This window comes from Cornus florida, unplaced genomic scaffold (genome assembly GCF_030987335.1).
Source record: "Cornus florida cultivar Cherokee Brave unplaced genomic scaffold, ASM3098733v1 CherokeeBrave_3.0.0_Hap2_Chr03, whole genome shotgun sequence".
Classification (NCBI taxonomy): domain Eukaryota; kingdom Viridiplantae; phylum Streptophyta; class Magnoliopsida; order Cornales; family Cornaceae; genus Cornus; species Cornus florida.
Window position 1 is genome coordinate 89,171,857 of NW_026775573.1, and position 26,307 is coordinate 89,198,163.

Below are 26,307 nucleotides of genomic sequence, written 5' to 3' on the forward strand. Positions count from 1 at the left end.
TGATTTGAAGATTCTGATTTTAATTTAAAATAAATTAAAATTAAAGTTATTGAATACATAAAATATATGTATTGATTTATTTATTTTAGGAATTTGAATTTCTAGAATAATTTATGAGTTTAGAAATTTAATCTAATAAATTAGACATGTAAATAACTTATTGTTTCGTACCCAAACATACATACATATTGTAGAATCAATTTTAAATTGATTCAATTATGATCTTTAAGTTCGAAAATAAAATAATATATTTTATTATGTATATAAAATAAAAAGATATTTTCTATGAAATTTCGGACTATTAAGTTTTTGAGATCGAAGTTGCTTAAATTTTAATCAACAATTATGAGTATGTGTGTATAATGTTAAATGGGTAAATTAATAATTAATTAATTACTAATTAATTTAATATTCATATTATGTGTGGGTTAGTAGCTACCAAAGTGGCCTAACCATAATGGTCGATGAATATTAATTTTAGTAGTAAATATAACTTAATGATGAATTAATTACTGTCTAATTTAATATTCATATTATGTAAAGATTGATAGCTACTAAAGTGGCCCAATCATAATGATTGATGAATATTAATTTTTGTAATAGACATAATTAATCATAAATTAGTTACTATCTAATTTAATATTCATATTATGTAAAGGTTGGTAGCTACCAAAGTGGCCTAACCATAATAGTTGATGAATATTAATTTTAGTAGTAAACATAATTGCAATATTTCATGAATTATGATGCTTATAATTTTTTGTGATATTCATGAATATTGATTTTATTTAATTATGAGAAATAATTCCTCAAAGGGAATTGATTTTCAAGTGATTAAATAAAAATTAAAGGGCCGTATGTATTTTTTTTTAATTAGGTAAATATAGGATATCCAAAGGTAACTTATTTGTTTAATTAAATAATGCATCACCAATAAAGGTATACATATAAATACATGTAAGCATCATTATTAGTATTTTATAGTTGCCACCCAAAGGGGTACTATAGTTATACATTGTATTTATATTTTTAAATTATACATACGTGTTATTAACTCAAAGTATTATTGTTTGTTAAGATTTTATCTTATTATGTTTGTTTTATTACATCCCTTAATGCGCATGCTACATCTGTTCTGATTCTCAATATGGCTAACTTCTCATAATGAAATGAGTAAGTTGAGTTCAAAGTTTAAATGTGTTAAATCTTGATTTAGCATTTTAAATTGAGAAACCTACTATTATTACTGATAAAGACAGTGAGTGAGAAAAAAATTTCCATAAAGGTTGGGAGATATTGAACAGATTAAGCATTATAGTTATGCGAATAATTGTTTTCCATAGTTATAGTGCTAAGGAATATTTTGACAAGAAGAATGTTTTCGTATTATAAATAAATATCACTACTATGCATTTTTGTTGGTACTCTTACCATGTATGGGTATGTTCTTAGGATGACTAATGTTGCTACCAAGTTGAGAACCTTATAGATGATTGTGGATAAGAATTTTCTTATTCAATTTATCTCAATTTTTGTCGACTTGGTATGGGTCATTTTGAATTAACACTATTAAGACAAGTGGAAAGTAAAAGAATTGACCATTATGTTAATTTAGGATGAGACAAAGCTTAAGTAGCAGGTAATCGTTATGTTCATCTGATGACTCAAGAAGTTAGAAAGAAATTTGGGAATAAGTTAGAAAAGGCATTAAGTGAGCAACACCCAAAATTAAAAGATTTAGGTCAATCTACTAAAAGAAAGTAATGTAATAATGAAAAAGTGTCATTAATGTATTGAACACTTTTAGAAAGATTACATGACATATAAAGAATGATTCGAAAAAGAAAAGTACGCTTTTGGCTTTTGTATATTGCGAATTACTTGTTGAAATTCTTTTTAATACATGATAGGTTGACTTAAGTACTAATATTTATGTTTCTAATAGATACAAGAATTTTTTAAGGCCTAAACCACAAATTCAAATAAGAAATTCTTATTTATGATAATTGGGAAAAAGTTTTGTTGAAACCATTATGACACTATGTTTAATGTTAGACAATGGATTTTATTTAAATTATTTTAAAAATTTTATGTTTATTCAATTTCCCATAATTTGATTTTATTTCAAAAACTTTATGTTAATTGTTTTTCATTTAAATTTGGTAAATGATATTTATTTAAGAAACTATAATTTGTGAGTTATGGTATTATTGTTGATGGTTTCTGTAAATTCAAATTTGATGGTTTATTTATTAAAATCCTTTTGATCTTGTATCATAATGTTAGAATTAAGCGTAGCTCAATTAATAGAAAATTTATCTTTGCCATAAAAGACTAGGTCAATATCTAGTGAAAAGTTAGGAAAATTAGTAAATGATGTGATTCTTCTGAATCTAAACTTTACTGATTTTGATGTGTGTGTAGATTGTATTAAGGGTAGACAAACTAAACACACAAAGAAATGAGCTACAATAAGTACATAGCTTCTTGAAATTATTTGTAAACCTTCTGATGTTCCATTTTTTGGAGGAGAAAAGTATTTTATTGCCTTTATAGTTGATTTTTCACGTTATGGATATATCTATTTGTTGTGTGAAAAATCTCAAACAGTGGGTACTCTTGAAGTATACATAAATAAGGTTGAAAAACAACTAGATAGAAAGTGAAAATCATAAAGTCATATAGAGGTGGTGAATATTATGTAAAGTATGATGAAACAGGTTAATACTCTAACCGTTTGTTAAACTCCTTGAAATATATGCCATTTGTGTTCAATACACTTTGTTATATATGCCATAATAGAAGCGTGTAGCTGTAAGGCGTAATCGTACTCTTATGGAATTGGTTAGGAGTATGTTAAGTAATTCCTCGTTACCCATAATATTGTGGCTATTAAGTAATCTAAAGGGTACAAGTTTTACTATCCGAAACATAGTACGATAATTATTGAAACCGGTAATGTCAGATTCATTAAAAATGGTGAAATCAGTGGGAGTGATAAAAATAAGAATTTGATCATTTCAGAAGTTAAGATACAAATATCTTTATCCATAACTTATAAAGAAATAATTGTTCCTTCAGTTGTTGAACCGTATAACAACGAAGAATAATTAAATGATCAACAAATCTATAATGAGATTGTCACCAATGAATAGATTGTAGAAGAATTGTAAGGAAAAACATTAAGACGATCTCAAAGAGAAAGGAGATCTGCTATTCCAGATGACTATGTGATATATCTGCAAGAATCTGATTTTGATACATAGTAAGATATATACGGATCCGGTTACATATTCACAAGCCATTAATAGTAATGATTTTACTAAATGGATTAGTGTCATGAATGAAGAGATTATAAATAAATCTTCTCTCTAGTATTTAAGAAGGAATCTTTTAAAATATCATGGCATTAGTAGCTTATTATGATTTAGAGTTACATCAAATGAATGTGAATACAATTTTTATGAATAGGAGTTTATAAGAGGAAGTCCATATGAAACAACTTGAAGACTTCATATTAGAGGGTAAAGAATTCATGGTCCGTAAACTTAATATGTCAATATATGGATTTAAACAAACTTCCTAACAATGGTATATTAAGTTTAATGATACCATTATTTCTTTTGGTTTTAAGAAAAATATTGTTGATCAGTGTATATACTAAAAGATTAGTGGGAGTAAGTTTATATTTCTTATTATATATATTGATGATATTTTATTTGTTAGTAATGATCTTAGTTTATTATATGAAATTAAAAGTTATCTCTAAGAACTTTGAAATGAAATATATGGATGAAACATCCTATGTGATAGGAATAGAAATATTTCATTATAGATCACATTGATTTGTTTTTAGAATTATCTTATAAAGCATATATTAAAAGAGTTCTAGAAGATTTGGTTGGAGGAACAATATTATGAAAAAGCGCAAAGTAATTTATGATTACTTTGTCTATTATGAAATTTTAATTTGTAGCATGCTTTGAGGCTATAATTTATGGTTGCAGAATTTATTTCAGGACTTGGAGTTATGGGTACCGTTTTCAGATTGCTGAAAATTTATGCTGCAATTGTTGATCTTCTTGTATGAAAAATGATAGGTATTCTAAAGTTGAAATACTTTATCATTAAAGAAGATATTTAGAAACAACGAATGTCTATTGAAATTATAAGCGCACAACTTATGATTGCAATCCATTAATGAATGGACTACCATCCAAGACATTTATGGAACATGTTGAAAGAATGGGTCTTAAATGTAGTCAATGATGATTATTTTTTAATTGTGAATTGCTTAAATAGTGCTTATATATATTTGACATTTTGCGCTGATTAAATGTGTTTATGATATTTCCTATTAATTAATGTACATGTACGTATTGCTTTAATAAGTGGTAATAGGAATAGTCTTGGAAAAGACATTATTGTTAGATCATTATTGATACTTTTCATTTATAGACTATATTGAATAGATTACTAGTGTTGTGGTACATGGAAGGGACTGTGTCATTTAAGGACATACAACCGCCATGACTCACATTGGTAGTTTATTTACCATGGTATTTATGATGACCAATTTAATAAGTTAATCTGATTTGTGGTGCACATTAATGACTATTTTACTAAACCACTACAGAAATTATCATATGTGCCAAGTGGGAGAATGTAAGATTATTTATTTAATTGTGGCCCACATGATTTGGACATGTGACATATTACTTGGTGGGTAAGTAAATAGATATCAATTAATATTATTTATTTTTGGTCAACTTATAATTACCTTTTTGGTAATTACTTATTGGAGAAGTGTTTTCCTTTCTTATTCCTTACTTTGATGGAAAGTAGAATTATGTTACTATAAGGAAAACTGGTCCTCTCCCTGCCTTTATAAAAGTGCATATACTTCATCAATTATATACAATTAATGATACAACACGTAAAATTTTTATGTGTACAAAAGGTCAAGATAGAGAAACCAGTTTCCACCATTGCCTGTTGATCAGAGTTGCAGATTAGTTCGTGGCCAAAGGATCTGAACATTGGACTTAATCTCAACAAGAATTGATATCGTGAATCGAGGTATTTATATCTTACTAGTATTTATTTATGCATTATAGATATGTGAAAATCATGAAATTCTAAGATATGGGATTCATGTAAATTTGTGATTAATGGCTTAACACGAATTATTATAGTTTACATGGAGTGGTATTGTGATAAAAAAAAAATGTGGGGTGATTTATATTTTGGCGCAGGTCCATACACTTGTGCATCCTAAATGCTTACATGAGTTCTATAATGGAAAGAAAGGGCTCCAGATTGAGAACATCGGTTAGAAAATGGGCAACATGGGATTTAAAAGTATAATGCAAGCCACTAATTTAATACTAACATACACACACATTTATTTTAGTGCGTTTATTGCCCTCCATTTTAGGGATGATAACATGGTGGGTTGGAGAAGTGCAACACTTGGATATTTTAAATAAAAATAATAATACAATTAATCCTATAAAATGGAGTGAAATTATTCTTTTTGAAACAATTGTAAAGTTTGGAATACATGGAGAATTCTGCTAATCTATTTTTCTAATAAAACAAAAGAAAAACAAGTAAAATGTGAGATCAAAAACTTTTTGGGGGTCTAATGTCATTTTTTGAAACCCTGTTATTTCAAAGCTTAAAATAATTATTATTTTTGGTAAAAATATAAAATTTTGGTTTCTTGAATCTTAACTAATAATATGCACGAATTTGTTATCTTTGGAAATCTAAAAAAAAAAAAAAAAAACGGAAAGAAGAAAACATTAATAATAGAATAATTTTATAAACATACATATGCTTAGGAGTAATTAATAGGCCTATGTGTAATTGTAGTGGGGTGGAATTTTTATTCTTCTCAGACTACTCCCAAAACCCACGTTTACATCAATTAGTGTAGCCCAATAATATCTTGTGTGTGTGCGTGTTTCATGTGTGGTGATTATCTCTTGGCCAGAAAGTAGCGAAGTGGAACTTAAGATGAAGATGTCCCTAGTGGAAAAAAATTGTAGTTTTAAGACCTTATCAATTATACTGGGGAGACTTGACTTGACTTGACTTGCCTTGACTCTAGGATATATATATCATTTTGTTATTCTTCTATATAAACAGCACCTCTTGATTTTCATCATATATGCTTATGTAAGTGCCAAAGAAAGAGAATTTATATAAGACTCTATATATCATATAATTGAGAATGGGTGGTTCTTCACCAATATTATTCTTGCACTACTTGCTCTTCTTCCTACTGATCATCACTACATCTCATTATTTCATGCTTGTTCACTCTTTCCCTTCTCTCCAGCAACAGAAGCCACTCTGCCACCACGATGACAACTCTGCTTTGTTGCACTTCGGTCAAAGCCTTTCAATTATAAAGTCTATACCAATATCTCTGGATCTTCAGTTTATCCAAAGGTTGCATCGTGGAATACTAGTAGCGGTGATTACTGCTCATGGGACGGTGTCACTTGTGATGATGACACTGCCGTGTCATTGGCCTTGACCTCAATAGCAGCTTTCTCTCTGGTTTTATCAACTCCAACCATACCTTCTTCTACCTTGTTCACCTTCGAAGACTCAACCTTGCAGACAATTGGTTCAATCACTCTCAAATCCCATCTGCTATTGGACTTCTTTTGAGGTTACCTTATCTCAATCTCTCATATTCTGTATTTGCTGGTCAAATCCCTTTGGAAATTTCAAATTTAACCAAATTAACTTCTCTTGATCTCTCAAGAAATTTAGTGGAGCTCCTTAAGCCTGGTCTAACAAGTTTAGTTCAGAACTTGATGGATTTAAAACAGCTTCACCTCAGTCGAGTAAAAATATCTTCTCAGGTACCTCACATTTTGGCTAATTTTTCATCTTTAGCCTCTCTGTTTCTCGAAGATTGTCAATTACAAGGTGAATTTCCGGCAAACATTTTTAAGTTACCAAACCTACAGTTTCTTAACGTGAAGGACAGTCCAGATCTCAGCGGTTACTTGCCTGAATTTCACAAGAGGAGTCCACTCAAGGAATTGGGACTATCAAGAACAAACTTTTCTGGAGTGGTGCCAAATTCAATTGGAAATCTCCACTCCTTGAACAAATTGGATATGTCACAATGCAATTTCACAGGGTCAATTCCGTATTCGTTTGGTAATCTTGCAAAACTCCTTTATTTGAGCCTTCTCGGAAGCAACTTTTTTAGAGAACTGCCAAATTCAGTCGGACAACTTAAATCCTTAAATCATTTGGAGATGGCAGGTTGCAATTTTTCAGGGCCAATCTCGTCTTAGTTTGATAATTTTACACAACTGCTATATCTGGACCTTTCTTTGAACAATTTTACAGGTTAAATACCTTCTTCCTTTGGTAATTTTTCACAACTCAGATATCTTCAACTTTCTTCTAATTTGTTGCACGGCCCAATTCCTGAGTCAATCAAACAACTTAAATCCTTGAATCATTTGAAGTAGGCAGGATGAAATTTCTCAAGGCCAATCCCGTCTTGGTTTGGTAATTTTACACAACTACTATATGTGGACCTTTGTTTCAACAATTTTATGGGTCAGATACCTTATTCCTTAGGTAATTTTACACAACTCCTATATCTTCGACTTTCTTCTAATTTGTTGCACGGCCCAATTCCCGAGTCAATCTCTCGACTTATGAATTTGGAAGTTCTTTATCTTGATGGTAATAACCTAAATGGAATAGTGGAGCTAGATGTGTTTCTTACTCTGAAAAATCTTACTACTCTTGAGCTCTCAAGTAACCAATTAACATTGTTCCCAAGTAGTTTCATCAATGCTACGCTTCCAAAGTTTATGTACCTCGGTTTAAACTCATGCAACTTAACTGAGTTCCCAGATTTCTTGAAAACTAAAGATGAGTTGTTGTCCTTAACCCTCAGCAACAACAATATTCAAGTCCCCCTGCCTACATGGATATGGAACACGAGTACACAAACTCTTGAAACCCTTGACCTTTCTCAAAACCTTATAACTGGCGCCTTTCTCGAACATCCAGTAGGTCTTTTGTGGGACAGACTATGGCTTTTAGATCTTAGTTCTAACATGCTACAAGGACCACTCCTCGTCCCATCATCATCCATCCAGTTTTACAATGTTGCAAACAACAAACTGACAGGGGAGATTCCCCAGCTGATATGCAATGCGAGTTCTCTTCGTGTCCTGGATTTAACTTATAACAATCTGAGTGGCACCATTCCCCATTGCTTGGCCAGTTTTTCTGATTCTCTAGAGTTATTGAATCTTCGAAACAATAAATTACGTGGCCCCATTCCTCAAACATACAAGAATGGAACCCAACTAAGAATGATCAACTTGAGTCAAAACCAATTGGAAGGGCCAATGCTAAATTTGTTGGTCAATTGTTCAATTCTAGAGAGTCTTGATCTTGGGAACAATCAGATCGATGACATTTTTCCCTTTTGGCTTCAAACACTTCCTGAATAGATTCCATGGTGCAATATAGAGCCCTAACTCCAGTTTTGCTTTCTCCAAATTGCACATTCTTGACATCTCTCACAATGGTTTCAATGGTAAGTTACCTTTTGATTACTCCCATACTTTAACAGCCATGAAAACTATTGATGTTAATGAATCAACATATATTGGGGGAGCAACCGATATTGTTAACAATGGCAGTACTTACGCGTTGACACTGACAAGCAAAGGTGTGCAAATTGTGTATTTGTATATCCTAAATATTTTCACTACCATTGATTTGTCAAGCAACAGATTTGAAGGAGAGATTCTAGAATCTATTGGGATTCTCAAGTGTCTTCTCATGCTCAATCTTTCCAACAACAATCTCATTGGTCAGATTCCATCTTCGTTAGGGAATCTAACAGAGATTGAATCCTTGGACCTTTCTCAAAACAATCTCTCAGGAAAGATACCTCAGCCACTAACCCAACTCACGTTCCTTGCGTTCTTCAATGTCTCTTTTAATCATCTCAGAGGGCCGATTCCACGAGGGAGGCAATTCGATACATTTCCGAACAATTCATATGAGGGAAATTTAGGATTGTGTGGAGACCCTTTGTTGAACAAATGTGTCAACTCAGAGGCATCACTGCCTCCACCACTACCTTCGAACTTCAAACAAGATGATGATCATTCATGGCTTGCAATTGATAAAAGTGATTGGATTGTGATATGCATGGGCTATGGAGGTGGGTTAGTAGTTGGGTTGATCATTGGGCACACTTTTGCCGCAAGGTATCATGAATGGTTTGTCAGCACCTTTGGAAGGAACCAAAAAAAACAGAGGACAAAAAAGAATGGGCGAAGAAGCCAAATTTGATGAGCCCATATTCGTTCATGGCTTTGTAGACTTTTTCGTCTGGAGGTACATCAAGGAAATGAAGAATTTCAGCTCCACCATGGAGTTTCCACCAGCTATCAGGTATGTGTGTTGCATTGTGTTTCTTTTTACTTGTTTGCATTTGTATTCAATGCCAAACTCTGATCCTCTAGAGTGGCTTCTCTTAATAAGATACATGTCATTAAAGAAAAACTTTTGTATACTTATAGTATAAAATTTGCAACTCCAAAAAAAAAAAAAAAAAAAAAAAAAAAAAAAAAAAAAAAACATGTTAATTATGTCGAAATGTTATCTATTGTGTGGTTTTGGACCGCAGTTACAGAATACTTGTTGCAAAAAGGTAGTGTTTTAGATAATTATTCAAAAGATGCATCAAAGCCATGGGTAATGCATGTTTGACATTTTGGCATAAATTCTCAAATATATGGTTGGCCTGTAATTGTTATTAGAAGTTATTTTATTTATTTTTGTTTTTTTATTTTTTTGTGTGTAAAGAGCCAATATATTAAAATCCGCGACTAAAAACAAAGTATATACAATTCAAACTCAAAAGAAAATAGCCTTTTGAGAAAATAAAATGTCACTCAATCAATGGCTATAGTTGATGCTATTTTCTCTAATTTTTAGAGTGTAAAGTTGAGGATTTAAGTTTTCATAAGAATATTGCTATGCTTGTATAATTATTTGTTTGGAAAAATAAAATAAAAAAACTTATGCCTATGTAAACTTAGTTCTTTTAGAACTATTTTCTTCTTTTAGAGCTAGCTAGTTTATTAAAACTAGAACAAAACAAGCTAGGCTTACAGGCATCCGATAGAAGACAGGTGATATTATTGTGATTATATTGGTTAATATAGTACATGGTAGATTTATCTAGGCATCTCTTGATATTATGAGTGTGACCTTACTGGCAGAAAGAAATTGTAGAAGGCATACAAAACACAACTCAGTTTAAGATTAAGAACACCAAATATCTTAATTATATAGTATTTGGATTCCCTTAATACCTTTCTGGCAGAAAAATATATATATACAGAATTAAGTAAATTGATAAAACACAACATTCATCGAATTAAGTAAAGAATCATTTTTTCAATTCTGCAAATTTTTTTAGTTTTTATAACTATTTATCGAATTAAGTTAATCTTTGTATTTTTCAATTTAATATAGCAGTCAAAAAAACGTCGTTTGGGGATTAAAAAAGAAAATGAAACTTTGTTTCTCATTTTAAATTTGAAGATAGTTGAAAGTCAATATCAGAAGTTTGTCATCACAAAAGATCCGGTAAAAGTTAAATAAAATAAAATAAAATTTGAAACAGGTTGAGAATGAGTTATTGACCCATTCAATACTATCGGCCACACCCACCCAGTTCCCACTCCCATATGACTAATGAAGAACCATTAATATTTAAGCTGAAAAAAGAATAATAATAATAATAATATATCCAATATCTATATATATATCGCTGTAAATTCCAAAATTAACCTTTTTTAAGTACCAAAATTGACCTTTGCTGCTGTGAAGAGATTAATTTAAACAGGGGTAATAACGTCACAAGGCTGACCTAAAAAAAATCCTAGTACTCGAGCATGGAGAAGCAAAATATTATTCCCTAGTGTTTGGCACAACGGATGATTATATATAGCTTTCAACTTTTGTAACTAGTGAGTTATTAGCAATTTTTTGCAAATAGAATGATCTTTATTGTGATTAAGAAAGAAATAAATAAATAAGTTTGAAAGTAATCAAATCTTAAACATCTTTCTTATGCATTATCAGATGAGAAAATAGTTATCAAGAAAACAGACCATTTCTTTTTTTTCTTCCTTCCTAAATTGGAGTAACCTTACTTGGGAAGTATCAATGTCAAAATATCAATAAGCATAAATAACTTTAAACCATTACAAAGATGAGGAAATAACTTAAATTACCTCAATATGCTCAGATAACTTAAAACCATTACAAAGGCAAAACAAATCAATCACACACTTGTAGTGCATTTCACAATCATTAATTACTGCAAAATATACAAATAAACCTATGACATTTGGACTTATCATTTCTTTGCAAAGTCCTCATGACTGTATCATTCAAGAAAAACATATAAATGCCCTATGAAACACACAATTTAACGATTCTTTGTCAAGTCTCCATCATTCGTGCAAAAGAAAACTATAAACCTTGTGTGTGTCCTTGCCAAGTGTTGATGCGAAAATTCTCGCGACTCGGAACGACGGCGTTTACTTACAAAACAAAGGGACGTCATCTCGAATGGCACCGGTGGGTTGCCAGCCAAGGACCCTCCGATGATCAAGTTAGTACTTGTGCGTATCACATAATAATTATGTATATCATATTTAGGGGTTTTTTTCCCGTACCTTATTCCCGAGTCGTCTTCCTATTTATCATCACTTCCCTTATTCTTGATAAGGAAATATTATAATCCTTATCCCATAGAACTTATCCCATGGAAATCTTATCCTTGATAAGATTTGTCATTATCCAATGAAATTTATCCAATGGAAATCGTTATCATTGATAACGAAATATTATCTTTCAAAAGTAAAAGAAATTTGGCGGCTGGTCAACACTTAGTTGCCTCTATCGTTAGGTCAAGATAGGTTAGGTTTATTTTTCCCTATCAGTTGCCCCCCATTCCTAAGCTTGCTCGTCTAGCTTTGGGAATGTAATTTTTTTTTTTTTTTTTTGCCCTCAACACTGTTCCCAGGGAACAACACCTGCGGATTTTATTCACATGAACAGTAACTACTTTTTTTTTTTTTTTCTTTGCCCTGGGAACAGTACCCGCGGGTACTGTTCACATGAACAGTAATTTTTTTTTTTTCCCCCCCTTTTTTTTTTTGCCCTGGGAACAGTACCGCGGGTACTATTCCCGCAGGTACTGTTCACATGAACAGTAACTTTTTTTTTTTCCTTTTGCTACCCTTGGGTTACCGTGGGTAATCTTCCCTTGGGTACTCTTCCCTTGAGTAATATTCCCGTGGATATTCTTCCTTTGGATAATCTTCCCTGAGGTAATGTTACCGTGGGTAATCTTTCTTTGGATAATCATCCCTTTAGTACAGGATATTTATTTACTATTCCTTATAGTATGGGGATATTGATTACGAGATTTATTCAACCCGGGTCCTTTTAGTAAATGATATTTATTTACTATCCTTTATAGTACGGGGATATTGATTACGAGATTCATTCAGCTCAGATCTTTTTTAGTACAGGATATTTATTTACTATCCCTTATAATACGGGGATATTAATTACGGGATTCATTCAACCCGGGTCCTTTTAGTACAGGACACTTATTTACTATCCCTTATAGTACGGGGATATTAATTACGGGATTCATTCCGCCCGGGTCCTTGTAGTACAGGACATTTATTTATTATCCCTTATAGTACGGGAATATTAATTACGGAATTTATTCAGCCCGGGTCCTTGTAGTATAGGACATTTATTTACTATCCCTTATAGTACGTGGGGAATATTGATTACGGGATTCATTCAGCCCTGGTCCTTTTAATATAGAACACTCATTATTATCCCTTGTATCCCTTTAGTAAGGGAATTAGATTTTTGTCAGGCGTCGGGAATGCGAAGTCCTACTGAGCTAAGCATGCTTGATGATTACTTTCTTGCCCCTTTTAAGAAGGGAAATGAATTTGCTCGAGCGTTGTGAGCTCTCCCTTTAATAAGAGAGTAGTTAACCCATCGTCTCTTAACCGAGGGAAGAAGATGAAGTTGACCCTTCGTTCCTTTATGGGGAAAGAGGTGCAATCTGAAAGAGGGTGACCCCTTTAATACGAGAGGTTGTCGTCTCTGTCTTTCTAGTAAAAGAAGGAAGCTTTAATTATCTCACCCTTCTATGTAGAAGGAGTAGTCGGCTTGTTGTCCCTTTAATGAGGGAAGAATGTGTTGTTGGTCTCTCGTCCTGGACGACAAGTGCCCCCAAGGGGTCGCTAAAGGAGAGAGACTAGAAACCCGACTAGCTTGATGTACCAAGGTTGGTACGTCAATCTTCTAGACCTTATCATCATATGCAGATCGACGATTGATATCGTGTGATCCACTATTCTGCCCCCGATGGTGGGATTTTGGGTGATGACCCATTCTATAGACGTTTATACAATGGATGGAGCTCCTAGTGCTGCAACAATTTACAGTTGTCTAAAAACATTAGATTGTGTTAGAATAATTACTGAAAATTAACCTCCAATGGATTATCAATCCAAAATTCTGCATAATCTGAAGTCGATAGGCAATTCTTGCAAGGGAAGAGAGGTGACGATTGTCGTCTGGTAGGTGAAGGCTTAGTGTCCAGCGACTGGCTTGATGCCTAGTGGATAGGGGCGTGGTACCCAACGGCTAACAGATGACTGTCTAGTGGCCAGTACCAGATGACGGTCTGGTAGCCAGTACCTCGTTGGGTCCTATGATTACCCTTAACTTAGGAACCTCCTTAGGAATACAGACTTCATTAAGCATGGGATCTTAAGGGACATTAGACCTCCTTGGACCTGAAGGCCTCGATACATTCTTGGGTGTAAAAGGCCACCCTGATTGCACGAACGGATGAAGTAATGAGACTCCGTTGCTAGAGACATCCTCAGTAGTAGAGGCTTTACTAGTAGGTAGAGACCCCCTTGTTAGTAGTGATCTTCTTGATGGGTGGAGACCTACCCATTTGTGTAGGTGCAGGAGGACTAGGCCTTAGTCTTCAATGATCAGGCCTTGGTAATTGGCGGCTGCCTGATATGAGATAGAGCTTGGTCTTAGATGACCAAACCTCAGTAGTGAGGGGACCAAGCATCGCTAGATGGAAAACACCACAATAGATTGCCTGGGTAGACGTGCCAAATTTTAATTATTGTCATCGTACACTAGATGGCATCACACAACCCATCGTTCTGCCCCCAGTATAATGGACGGGTAGTCAAGATGTAGAGTCCCGTCCTTATATAAGAACATGGAAACCCGTTGTCAACTAATGACTTTGGGATGGTTTCCATGATCGAAAATTTTTGTCTTGCCGTCTGAGCCAAGTCGCGTCAGGAGTATTATTTCTTCAGAGAACTAATCGTTCCCACAGACGGCGCCAATTGTTGATGCGAAAATCCTCGCGACTCCGAACGACGGTGTTTACCTACAAAACAAAGGGACATCACCTCTAATGACACCGGTGGAGTGCTAGCCAAGGACCCTGTAATGACCTGATCATTTTCATTCCTTTCCCTTTCCTCAGATTTTCACGAATATTTTTTTCCGTTCATCTTTTTCCTTTCTGAGTTCAGTTTCTTGTCGCTTAGTGTCATCTTGAGTGCTCTGGAGTGATATCCGAAACTCTTTTCTATGGATTGACAACTTCCTTTGAGGACAGAGTCATTTCCACATTTTTCTTTTTTTGACACTATTCACTTTTCGTCCTTTTCCCTATTTTGTCTTTTTCCCGTTCGAAACTTTTTTGTGTAACCACACTTCTTGTGTTCGGAATTGGTTTCTGACTTCACGTACCTTCATTCTCAATGATTTATATGAGATACGTATCTTTACTTTCGTGAGAAAGTACTCTCGTTGCTCCCGGTGTCCATAGGGGCGTGGATGCATTGTTCTTTGGAAATATTTCCATTTCTTGGGGTGTTTTTCGTAAATAAATTTTGAAGATATTTTATTTCAAGGGTATCTAAGAAAATATCTTTTGGAAGATATTTTCATTCTGGGGCAGTTTCGTAGTTTTGGAGGGGCCATTGTGCAATTAATGAAAGTTATTGCTCAATGCCTTGTTTTGAGCCTGGATCCTCGTACGTGATTCATTTTCACATTTCGTCGAGTCGTGCACTCTTAGAATTTCCTCCTGGATGATGTTTTCCAGTTTCAGGGATTCTGGCCCCGGTTTGCGCCAAACTTGTTTGGGGCATAACTCTCTACTCGGGACTCAATTTTTTGACGCCGTTTCTTCCGTTGCTCATATTTTCTCATCTTGAATCTTTTTCGTTCACGGAGTTTTCCCCTTTGAGCGCGTCTGCTCAAATTTCACTTTTTCGGACCCGGCGGGGCCCGTTCGGGGCACTTTTTGAGTTTTTCTATAAATAGGGGGTTAGTGGTTGAAAAATCAGATTTTCCTCTCTCTTTCTCCTCTCTCATGGCCGGTCCAAGCTCCTCCCATGGCTTCCATCTTCTCTCTCCTCTTTTGAGCTTCTTCCCTTCAACGAAAAGTTAGCGTGCTTTAGTGTTTTATGTTCGTGTTCGCGAGTCCTTCGATTCCAACCGATTGAAATCTCGTTTTGGCCATTTCTTGAGTTCGGGTTTGAAGTCAAGTTGTGTTTTTGATGGGGCTTCCTTGGAATTCATGTTCATGGTGTTGTCCCCGACAAAACCTAGGAGTTTCGTCGGATTCGAAGCCGATTTATTTTGGTAGGGATTTGGGATTTCATCCCAAATGGAGGTGGGGAATGTTTTAGGATTTTATATGTGTTGTATTCTGTGTTTTTCATGTTTGTACAACCTATATGTATGCCTTGTATCAAATCTAGGAAAATTGAAATATTTAATTCTTTGTGTAAGATTAAATTTTCTTTGTGTAAGATTAAATTTTCATGATGATGTGTAATTTGGACTTAAATTGTGGCGTGGTAGAAAATCATGTTTTAATATGTTGCTTAACATATATTAAATTGGGATTAATTAAATAAGAATTGCTCTTTTTAATTAATATTTATCTTTTGTGAAAGATTAAAGTTCATGGCCGTACCTTGCATGAAATTGAGTTGTAATATGCTTTTAAATTAAGTCATGGCATGTTCTTTAACATACTTTAATTTGAGAGCATTTTGTTGAGTTTGGAAATCTAGAGACTTTAATTAGGAGAATTAATTAAAATCTATTTTTGTGGTTTCATGGGCCTAATTAAGCTTTTGTGTGAATATATGTAATGACCATGATATGTCTTTTATCATATATTAAATTGAGGCCATTTGGAAATGATTTGAAATCTAGAGAGTTTAATTATTTTGATGTAATTAAATTCTATCTTATTTATCTATGGATCTAATCATGTTTTAGAAGTTGTTTCTATTTTAAGAGCATGGATTTAGACTTGTGATGTATTTACTGGATTGTGTTATATGCATTGAAGAGCATTGTTGTTAAATTTATATTCATGAGAGTATGTTTCTAAAATGAATATATTGTTGGCTTGTGATTTCATAGCATTATGGATATGAAATGCTTATTATGCACTATTGAGAGTTAAATTGCTAACTTGTTACTATGTAGTAGTAATATGTATAAGTTGCGAATTTATTTGGCGTATTTTGGAATCTTGGGACATTGTTGAATTGAGATGGCTAGGGTTTGGCTCTAGAACTGGGACGTGAGTCCTCTAAGTCATTGAGATGGTGCACACTTAGGGTGGTCTTCCCTGCGGGTTAGTGCCCGGAATAACCATTGAGGTCTCGGCAGAATTCCGAGCGTGATGTCCAAGTCTTCCACTATTTGTTTTCGCATTCAATTCCAAGTTGACAATCATGTTTACCTTGTTGACTTGTGGTTTTGGCTATTGGCGATTTTGATGTTGTTAAGTACATCCATACTAAATTACTATATTTAGTTTATTTCATACTTTTAGATTTCTAGTTGATAACCTAGAGAATCTATGTCTTGATGTGTGGTATTAGATATTCTAATTATGTTAAATTGTTATATTTAGTTGATGTTGCATTTTAGACTTCAAGTTGATAACCTTGAGAATCTATATGTTGTTGCTTTGTGTAAGCATGGTCTTATGTTGTTTCTTTGTGTAAGCATGACCCTATGTTGCTAAAATTGCATGAACGAGGTGATTGATGCTAGAAATGATCTTAGGTAGCTAGGATGCTCCTTGAGTCTCACCTTTGACATAGACGTTAGGTGGAATGAACCACAATAAATAAGTCATGCAAAATTGTAAAACGTAGGTCGATGCATGCTCATTTCCTACGAGTAGCTTTAAGTTGCTCACCCCAAAGTTCCTACGAATAGCTTTAAGCCTCCTACAGACTCATTTTACACTTTTGTTGCATAATATGACTTAAGGGTATTTTAGAAATTTTTTTTGGGAAATAAATTCATTTCTTCACATGGTCACTTAGAAAATGTGATTTTAGGGGGGGTTTCTTCTTTGTGTTTTTCCTGAAAATGTCGTCTTGGCATCGGAAACCACTTCCGAAGTTCAGCTTCTGTCTTTCTATTTAGCAACTTTTTCGACCCTCTGGACCAGATTTTTGGGAGGGAATTTTAGGCATTTCACAGTGAGTATTTTTCAATTTCTCTTATAAGTCACATAGAAAAATTGATTTTGAGGGGGGTTTCTTCTTTGTATTTTTTGAGAAAATGTCATCTAGGCCCTCAAAAATCCACTTTTTTTTTCCGAAAAACCCCTGCTGCCAGGTTTTTGGGTTGCATCTTACTGCCCTCTTCACATCTAACCGGTTAGAAGGGGTTATCTAAATGGTTAGATGACTTGGGGCAGTGTCTTGGTTGTGTTTTTTGGCTTTCTAACCGGTTAGATAGGTCATCTAACCGGTTAGATGTTCTTGGGCTGGTACTTTTGATCGTTTTGCCCTTGTTTCTTCCGTTAGCTATATCTTCTTCATCCGGACTCCGAATCAAGTGATTCTTGAGTCTAAATTCATTAATTTTTGTTGTCTTTCCAATGGTATGCTCGGTGGTACCCACTTTTAAGCTGGAAATGATGTTTTTGCCCTTAGGTTCATTCTTGTTCATTTTTGAAAACGTTGCATCCACATTTGATTCCTTTGGGTTCCGTGACCTCGTTGAGGGTCATAATGGTGTCTTAAAGCCATGTTGTATCTCTAGAGACTGTTGTTTTATCTTTTGCTTCTGCATTTCGGATCCGTTATCGGGTCATCTTTCGGTTCATCACTGACGCACCGGGTTAAAAAACTTGGGCCGTCACAAGTGGTATCAGAGCTCCTTGGTTTGAAGACCTTGGACGACGGGTTTTGGGTGCATATCATACTTTTGTTGCCATGCTCTATGTGCTTATATGCTTCATGATAACATGTTTTGGTCTGATAACATGTTTATGTGCTTACGTACGACATGTGGTATGCCATTTGTTTAGCATACTTTAAATTTGTCGTAAAGAGCATGACATATGATGTATGCTAGATTAGATTTGTACATGCATAACTGTATTACATATTTGGCATGACACGGGTTTGGTCATTGAGGCACGAGTTAGGGTGGATGGTGATTGTAGTCACAGTCTCGTGGTGATGTAGGTTGTTGTCGACCTAGCATTGGTTTTGAGGTAGGTGGATGGTTACCTTTTGTTTAGGCTCTTGTGAGATGAGTCATTTGGCATTACCGTAGTGGTGGATTTGTTGGTTTTGGGCCATTATGAGGTTATGGACCTCTTAGGATCCTTGATTGTCCAGGAAGATTCCTCTAGAACTTGCATTTTTCTTGGGCGGGTACATTTGTGGGCAGGTGCATGGCACTGTCATGCTACCGTGCTGGCTAGCTATAAGCGCTGTTCGGATGGAATCAGTGTTGGTTTTGTTTTGATAGGCGTTGTCCTTTTGATCGATGATGATGATAGTTGTTTTAGGGATCGGTTGTAATGATTGATTTGGTTGTTATTGGTATGGCTGTAGTTGCCATTTTCTTTGAGGAGTTCTTGCGTGATGACGCTTTTGGGATCAAGTCAAGTAATTGATGTTACGGGTAATGAGAGCACTGCACTGTCAGTGTCACTTGTAGTGTCACCTTTAGATTCGGAGTTAGATTGTTAGTCTTACCGTTGTGATAAGGGCTCACGTTTGTTTGGAGACAGGTTGTTGTTGCATAGGTTTTGGAGACAGTTTATGACTAGGAATTGTCCTTTCTTTTCTTAGACACTCTAGGACACGATGTCCATAGGGTTCATTGTTGCATCATGTTGTCTTATGCAGTTTCGTTTACTACCATGCTAGTAGTCTGATTTATGATATTGTGATGCATGAGTAGGTGAAGGTGTATCCACATTTGCCTTCTTGTTGTGTGGCATTAGCATGCCTTCTTTATATGCATAGAGATGCCATGTTGTTTATGTGCTTTACTAACATGATTTTGTGTTTATGTGGAGACGTGCAGCATGTACTTTTGATTTTTATCTACGTAAGTAGATTTTCTTTCTGGTGGTTGCATTCCTTGTCATATGTATGACTTCCAGGTTTGGTATTCCCTTTTGTTTTTGTAATACCCCTAATTTTAAAAGGATAGTCTCGGTATTTATTTATTTATTTTTATTGTATTTTTTTAATTGTTTAATAGATTATTTGACTAATTGCTTATGTGTTTAATTGAATTAGGTATTACTTGATTATTTGGTTATGTGTCTATATATTATTTGTATTTGTCTATGTGTTAATTGTTTAATTAGATTATGTGCTTAAATGGTGTTTTGATTAATTGTAAATTAAATGTTTTCTTTTCTTTTATTATTTTATTTTATTTTTCTTTTATGGTTATGGTTAATAGTAATGGGACAACTAATTGTGTCCCATGAACTACTTGGATAGAAGGTTGGATGTGTATAGATTATTACCCATGGATAATGTATGTATATATATAGATATATATTATATACATATATAAAAAGGAAAGTAATTTATTAATTATTTTTATGGTAACTTGGGTAGTAATATTTAATCTGATGTATATGTTTTATATTTATATAATAAAAATATACATAGATTTGATACGTGTTATGTTTTAAGTTACTTTATAATATTATGTTAACTTAAGTATTATTGGATAATCCATTAATAAATAATAGAATGTGTATAATTTATTTATTTAATAAACATATACATAAATTATATACGTAATATATTTTACTTACCTTTTTAATATATAGATAAAAGAGAAAGTAATTTATTAATTACTTTTATGGTAATTTGGGTAGTAATATTTAATCTGATGTATATGTTTATTTAAATAATAAAAATATATATAGATTTGATACGTATTATATTTTAAGTTATTTTATAATATTATGGTAACTTAAATATTATTGGATAATCCATTAATAAATAATGGAATGTGTATAATTTATTTATTTAATAAACATACACATAAATTATATACGTAACATATTTTGCTTACCTTTTTAATATTTTTATTTCCATTTTTTTTTTAGTTGACTTGGATTGGGAAAATGATTAGGGTTATTTTATTTAGCCTATAAATATATAGCTATAGGTTGTAAAAGGGGGTTAGAAATATTCACGTGATATATACTGGAGAGATAGTGTTAGAGAGGGAAGGAGGAAAAAGAAGGAATGAGGAAAAAAAACCCTATAGAGAGAAGATCAAGGAAGAAGAAGTTTAACTTTCAATCCGAAAGTTTAAGGCAAGTTCTTCTTCTATCTCTTTCCCTTTGATTCGTGTTTCTATACATGCCTAGGAAATTTTAGGATTTATTAAACACATTAAAATAAATAATTATGCATGTTTAATTGAATTAGAACATAAGTTTTATGAATTTGGTTCATATCTGTTCTTGTGTTATGAATTGATAAATGCATGATTTTGATTTGATTTCCGGTGTGAATTTTTACATGTTTAAATTATGTATATTTCATATCTGTGGAATGATGGAACGTAGAAACATGCCTAGGATTCCTGAACATTAAATAGGAATTCGGTTTGGGTTTAAATAAATTTAAATAGACTCAATCATAATGATGCTTGCTATTTGAATGTTTTAAACAAACGAATGAATTTAATCTTTTAATATGTTTTAACAATTGAGATTAAATGTGTAGGATGAATTAGATATGGAGAATGCTTATTTGACGATATAATAAAATATCATCATATGTATAAGATTCAGTTTATGTAGGACATATGATATAGGAAACTTAAATAAATAATAAGTCATTCCTATTTACCAAATTATTAGCGCTGGGTGCATAGGAGTTTGTGCATATATTCTATGGTACTTAGAGGTATGTAGATCATTCCCTTGTCGACATGGGAGGATTACGTTGTTATTTGATACAACCTACGCATCGTATGATTATTGTGTTTCTTAAAATATAGGAACCCTGTCTACCACTTGGTATATTGGAGTTAGGTGGAGCCCTTATAGTGAGGTTGCGTCTACTTGGGAGTAGGGGGTATTTTTTGCTCACAGTTTTCAAGCATAATGGAAGAATAATGGAAGGAAATAAGGGCGAATTCCGAGGACGGAATTCCTTTTGTTAGGGGGGAAGAATGTAATACCCCTAATTTTAAAAGGATAGTCTCGGTATTTATTTATTTATTTTTATTGTATTTTTTTAATTGTTTAATTGATTATTTGACTAATTGCTTATCTGTTTAATTGAATTAGGTATTACTTGATTATTTGATTATGTGTCTATGTATTATTTGTATTTGTCTATGTGTTAATTGTTTAATTAGATTATGTGTTTAAATGTTGTTTTGATTAATTGTAAATTAAATGTTTTCTTTTCTTTTATTATTTTATTTTATTTTTCTTTTATGGTTATCGTTAATAGTAATGAGCCAACCAATTGTGTCCCATGGACTACTTGGATAGAAGGTTGGATGTGTATGGATTATTACCCATGGATAATGTATGTATATATATAGATATATATTATATACATACATAAAAAGGAAAGTAATTTATTAATTATTTTTATGATAACTTGGGTAGTAATATTTAATCTGATGTATATGTTTTATATTTATATAATAAAAATATACATAGATTTGATACGTGTTATGTTTTAAGTTACTTTATAATATTATGGTAACTTAAGTATTATTGGATAATCCATTAATAAATAATAGAATGTGTATAATTTATTTATTTAATAAACATATACATAAATTATATACGTAACATATTTTACTTACCTTTTTAATATATAGATAAAATAGAAAGTAATTTATTAATTACTTTTATGGTAATTTGGGTAGTAATATTTAATCTGATGTATATGTTTATTTAAATAATAAAAATATACATAGATTTGATACGTGTTATGTTTTAAGTTACTTTATAATATTATGGTAACTTATATATTATTGGATAATCCATTAATAAATAACAGAATGTGTATAATTTATTTATTTAATAAACATATACATAAATTATATACGTAACATATTTTGCTTACCTTTTTAATATTTTTATTTTCATTTTTTTTTTTAGTTGACTTGGATTGGGAAAAGGATTATGGTTATTTTATTTAGCCTATAAATATATAGCTATAGGTTGTAAAAGGGGGTTAGAAATATTCACGTGATATATACTGGAGAGATAGTGTTAGAGAGGGAAGGAGGAAAAGGAAGGAATGAGGAGAAAAACCCTATAGAGAGAAGATCAAGGAAAAAGAAGTTTAACTTTCAATCCGAAAGTTTAAGGCAAGTTCTTCTTCTATCTCTTTCCATTTGATTCGTGTTTCTATACATGCCTAGGAAATTTCAGGATTTATTAAACACATAAAATTAAATAATTATGCATGTTTAATTGAATTAGAACATAGGTTTTATGAATTTGGTTCATATCTGTTCTTGTGTTATGAATTGATAAATACATGATTTTGATTTGATTTCCGGTGTGAATTTTTACATGTTTAAATTATGTATATTTCATATCTGTGGAATGATGGAACGTAAAAACATGCCTACGATTCCTGAACATTAAATAGGAATTAGGTTTGGGTTTAAATAAATTTAAATAGACTCAATCATAATGATGCTTGCTATTTGAATGTTTTAAACAAACGAATGAATTTAATCTTTTAATATGTTTTAACAATTGAGATTAAATGTGTAGGATGAATTAGATATGGAGAATGCTTATTTGACGATATAATAAAATATCATCATATGTATAAGATTCAGTTTATGTAGGACATATGATATAGGAAACTTAAATAAATAATAAGTCATTCCTATTTTGTGATAACTTGATATCATATTATCATAGTTATTTCTTTATTGTTTGATGTATTTCCTTAATCGTTACATCAATTGTTGAATTGTGTGATTTAATGCACCGGTATGGGACGGTGGCATTCTAGGAACGGATTAACTTATCAGTTAAGTCCTAGCTATTTTATATAAATGAATGGATTAACTAAAATGTTAAGTCCTACTTATATTCAAGTCAGGTCAGCTGAACAAGTTGAATGACTTATGGATGATTAATTTATTATATAAGGGAATGGATTAACTAAAATGTTAAGTCCTACTTATATTCAAGTTAGGTCAGCTGAACAAGTTGAATGACTTATGGAGGATTAATTTATACCGGATAAGATGGATAGTAGATTATATATATATATATAAGTATGGTGCCATGATATGAGCTTGAGTCTCAGGATCAGTGGTTAGGGTGCGTATATCGCCAGGGATGTGTAACTAGATATAGTGTAGTTGTGTACCCTGTTAGGTCTAGGTATTCATGCCCACTATATGTGTGTTTTGCATGTTGCCTACTATTCAGGTTGAGACAACCCTATAATCTAGTGAGGTTCCTTTAGTGTGTATATATATATATATACGGACTACTAGTTACTGTTGGATTGACTAGGATGTATACGTGTATCGGATCTCTGCTTGGACTGTAGTAGAGTAGAACTTGTTTGTGGGCCTGACCCACCATTATTTTTCAGGTGTTCGTCAGGAGTAGAGGTTGTTCGTGCTGAGCAGGGATCAGTCTACTTCGTTCTTCCGATGCTACATAGGAGTTCCTTTATGATTCAGTTTCCTGATTTAGACAGTTATTGTTGTCATTTGTTTAGTTTGGATTTTCTAGGGGTCCACACAGTATGGATTCCCGAGTTGTATTTTGGAGGATCAATTGTATCAGAAGAGTTTATTAATTAATGGAAATATATTCTGAGGTTTATTATTAGATTATCATTTTAGTTTCTTGTCAGCATTTTATGTATTCTTCTTTATTCTTTTGTACTCTGTGTTCGTTTATTATCAATTTGTTTTGATATCCTCGGGTATTCGGGTGTGGGCCTGGCCAACCCGCATTCGGAAATTCGGGGGGTATCACAGTTTTCCCTCGGTCGCACGTAATGTGTATGCGGGTTTCCACAATGGTTTCGTGTTAGTTCAATTAAGGGACTTCACATGGAGTAAGTCTCTTGTCTTCATTACGTTGTGCACAACTTTGGGGTTGGCTGGTCTGTGAGGATCACCATTGTTGTTTTGAGTCCTTAGTGAGGATTTGGTTGATTTTGGTCGACTTACTTCCATGTAGGGGATGAAGTCTTTGACCTTGTTGTTTTTTGTTACAGAGATGGTGTCGTGGTGTTGTCCTTTTTAGGACTGGTGGTTCCCTTTCTTTCATGTCTTCCCTTGGGGAGTTTCTGCTGTGGTTGTTGACGACTGTGGTGCTCAGAGTGAGTTGATTGGTGTGAGATCATTTTGTGGGGACATATGTCCATACCATTGAGGATTTGTTTGATTCGTGTGGTGAGCTCAATGCTTTTTTGAGAATGTTTTTTAGAAACTTGTTTCAGTTTTAGAAATCTTGATGTTGTTGACTCTTAGGAGGAGTTTTGAAGGATCGCTGTTCGATATGACTGTTTATGGAGTTTTCTCGTCCTAGTTATGGCTAGGCGTAGTTTTGAGGAATCGTAATTCCAGTGGTTGTTTATGAATCAATAGAAATTGAGGAATTTTGATTTAGCTTGGTGTTGCCAAGCATGGTTTTGAGAGATTCATCTTGTGACCTTAGTTGTTGACATTTTGATGTGTTTACCACTTGGTGGACTTGTATTTCAAGGATTTAGTTATCCATGATAGGGATGTGGACTTAATGTTTGATTATAGTGTAGTCTTATAGTTGATCTATTTCAGGGAGATATATAGGACTTTCGATGAAATGTCTTGTGCAGAGGTTCGTTTTGATTTTGGAGGTTCTGATTTGCTTTTTAGGCTTTGGATTCTTCATTAATGTTGTTGGTTGAAGTATTTTGAGACATTGGAGATGCTGATTTTGTTGTATTGAGGATTTAAGGCCTTAAGCATAGCGGTACCTATGGCATTGTTGTCAAATTTTTGGGATTGGCCAGGATGGTCTAGCCAGACATCTTTGGACCATATCTCAACTCTCACAAAATGTTGGTCTCCGTAGTGCTTTTGGCAATGATCATTTTTGACATTGATGTCATTTATATCGAGAGATTTCTTGGATAGACCTAGTGGGGGCAGGTTATGAATTAGTGCCTTATACTGTCATGCTACTGTACAAAGTTGTGTGTTGTTGCCGTCGATGCTACCTTACTGATGAGTAAGTGTGGGTGGGCACTAGGCACTGTTATTACTACCACACATTTGAGTACGTCGTGGGCAGAATCTGGTCGCTATTTGTACTACCATGTCGTCTCTGTTCAGTACCTTGATTTGATACGTTGTTATTTTGGAGTTCCTTTGTTGGTTGTTTTTGAACTCGTGTGGTGGTTCGTTAGGAGGGATGCTTTCGGTTGTTGTCTTCCATTCCCTTGTCTGACCTTGGGTTCAGTGTGTGAGTTTTGACTTGTCATATGGCCATGTGGTCACTTTTTCCTTAAGGGGTTGTCTTGTCATGAGCACGCGGGTGCAATTGACACTGGTTTGTGTGTTCCTTTCAGCTTTGAGGTCGCTGGGTAGCGCATTGTGAGGGATACTCAGAGATGTACTTTGTAGTTATCTTTGTTTCGCTTTCTATTTCGTTGGGCTAGATTTCGCGGAAGAAATCCCTTTAAGGTAGGAAGGTTATAATGACCCGGTCATTTTCATTCCTTTCCCTTTCCTCAGATTTTCACGGATATTTTTTTCCGTTGATCTTTTTCCTTTCTGAGTTCAGTTTCATGTCGCTTAGTGTCATCTTGAGTGCTCTGGAGT

At 33.4% G+C, this 26,307-nt stretch overlaps 2 protein-coding genes across 2 annotated transcripts; both read left to right on the forward strand.

Moving 5' to 3' along the window:
* The first annotated feature begins 6,238 nt into the window (after positions 1-6,238).
* On the forward strand, positions 6,239-8,507 carry LOC132301786 (receptor-like protein 7). The gene is made up of 5 exons (XM_059799013.1): positions 6,239-6,533; positions 6,634-6,881; positions 6,990-7,289; positions 7,381-7,401; positions 7,602-8,507. Exons 1-5 carry the CDS (start codon positions 6,239-6,241, stop codon positions 8,505-8,507), a joined length of 1,770 nt encoding a protein of 589 aa, XP_059654996.1.
* A 1-nt stretch (position 8,508) lies between these two features.
* Positions 8,509-11,590, forward strand: LOC132300846 (putative receptor like protein 25). The gene has a single exon (XM_059798099.1). It carries the CDS (start codon positions 8,632-8,634, stop codon positions 9,358-9,360), a length of 729 nt encoding a protein of 242 aa, XP_059654082.1. The 5' UTR covers positions 8,509-8,631; the 3' UTR covers positions 9,361-11,590.
* Positions 11,591-26,307: the final 14,717 nt, after the last annotated feature.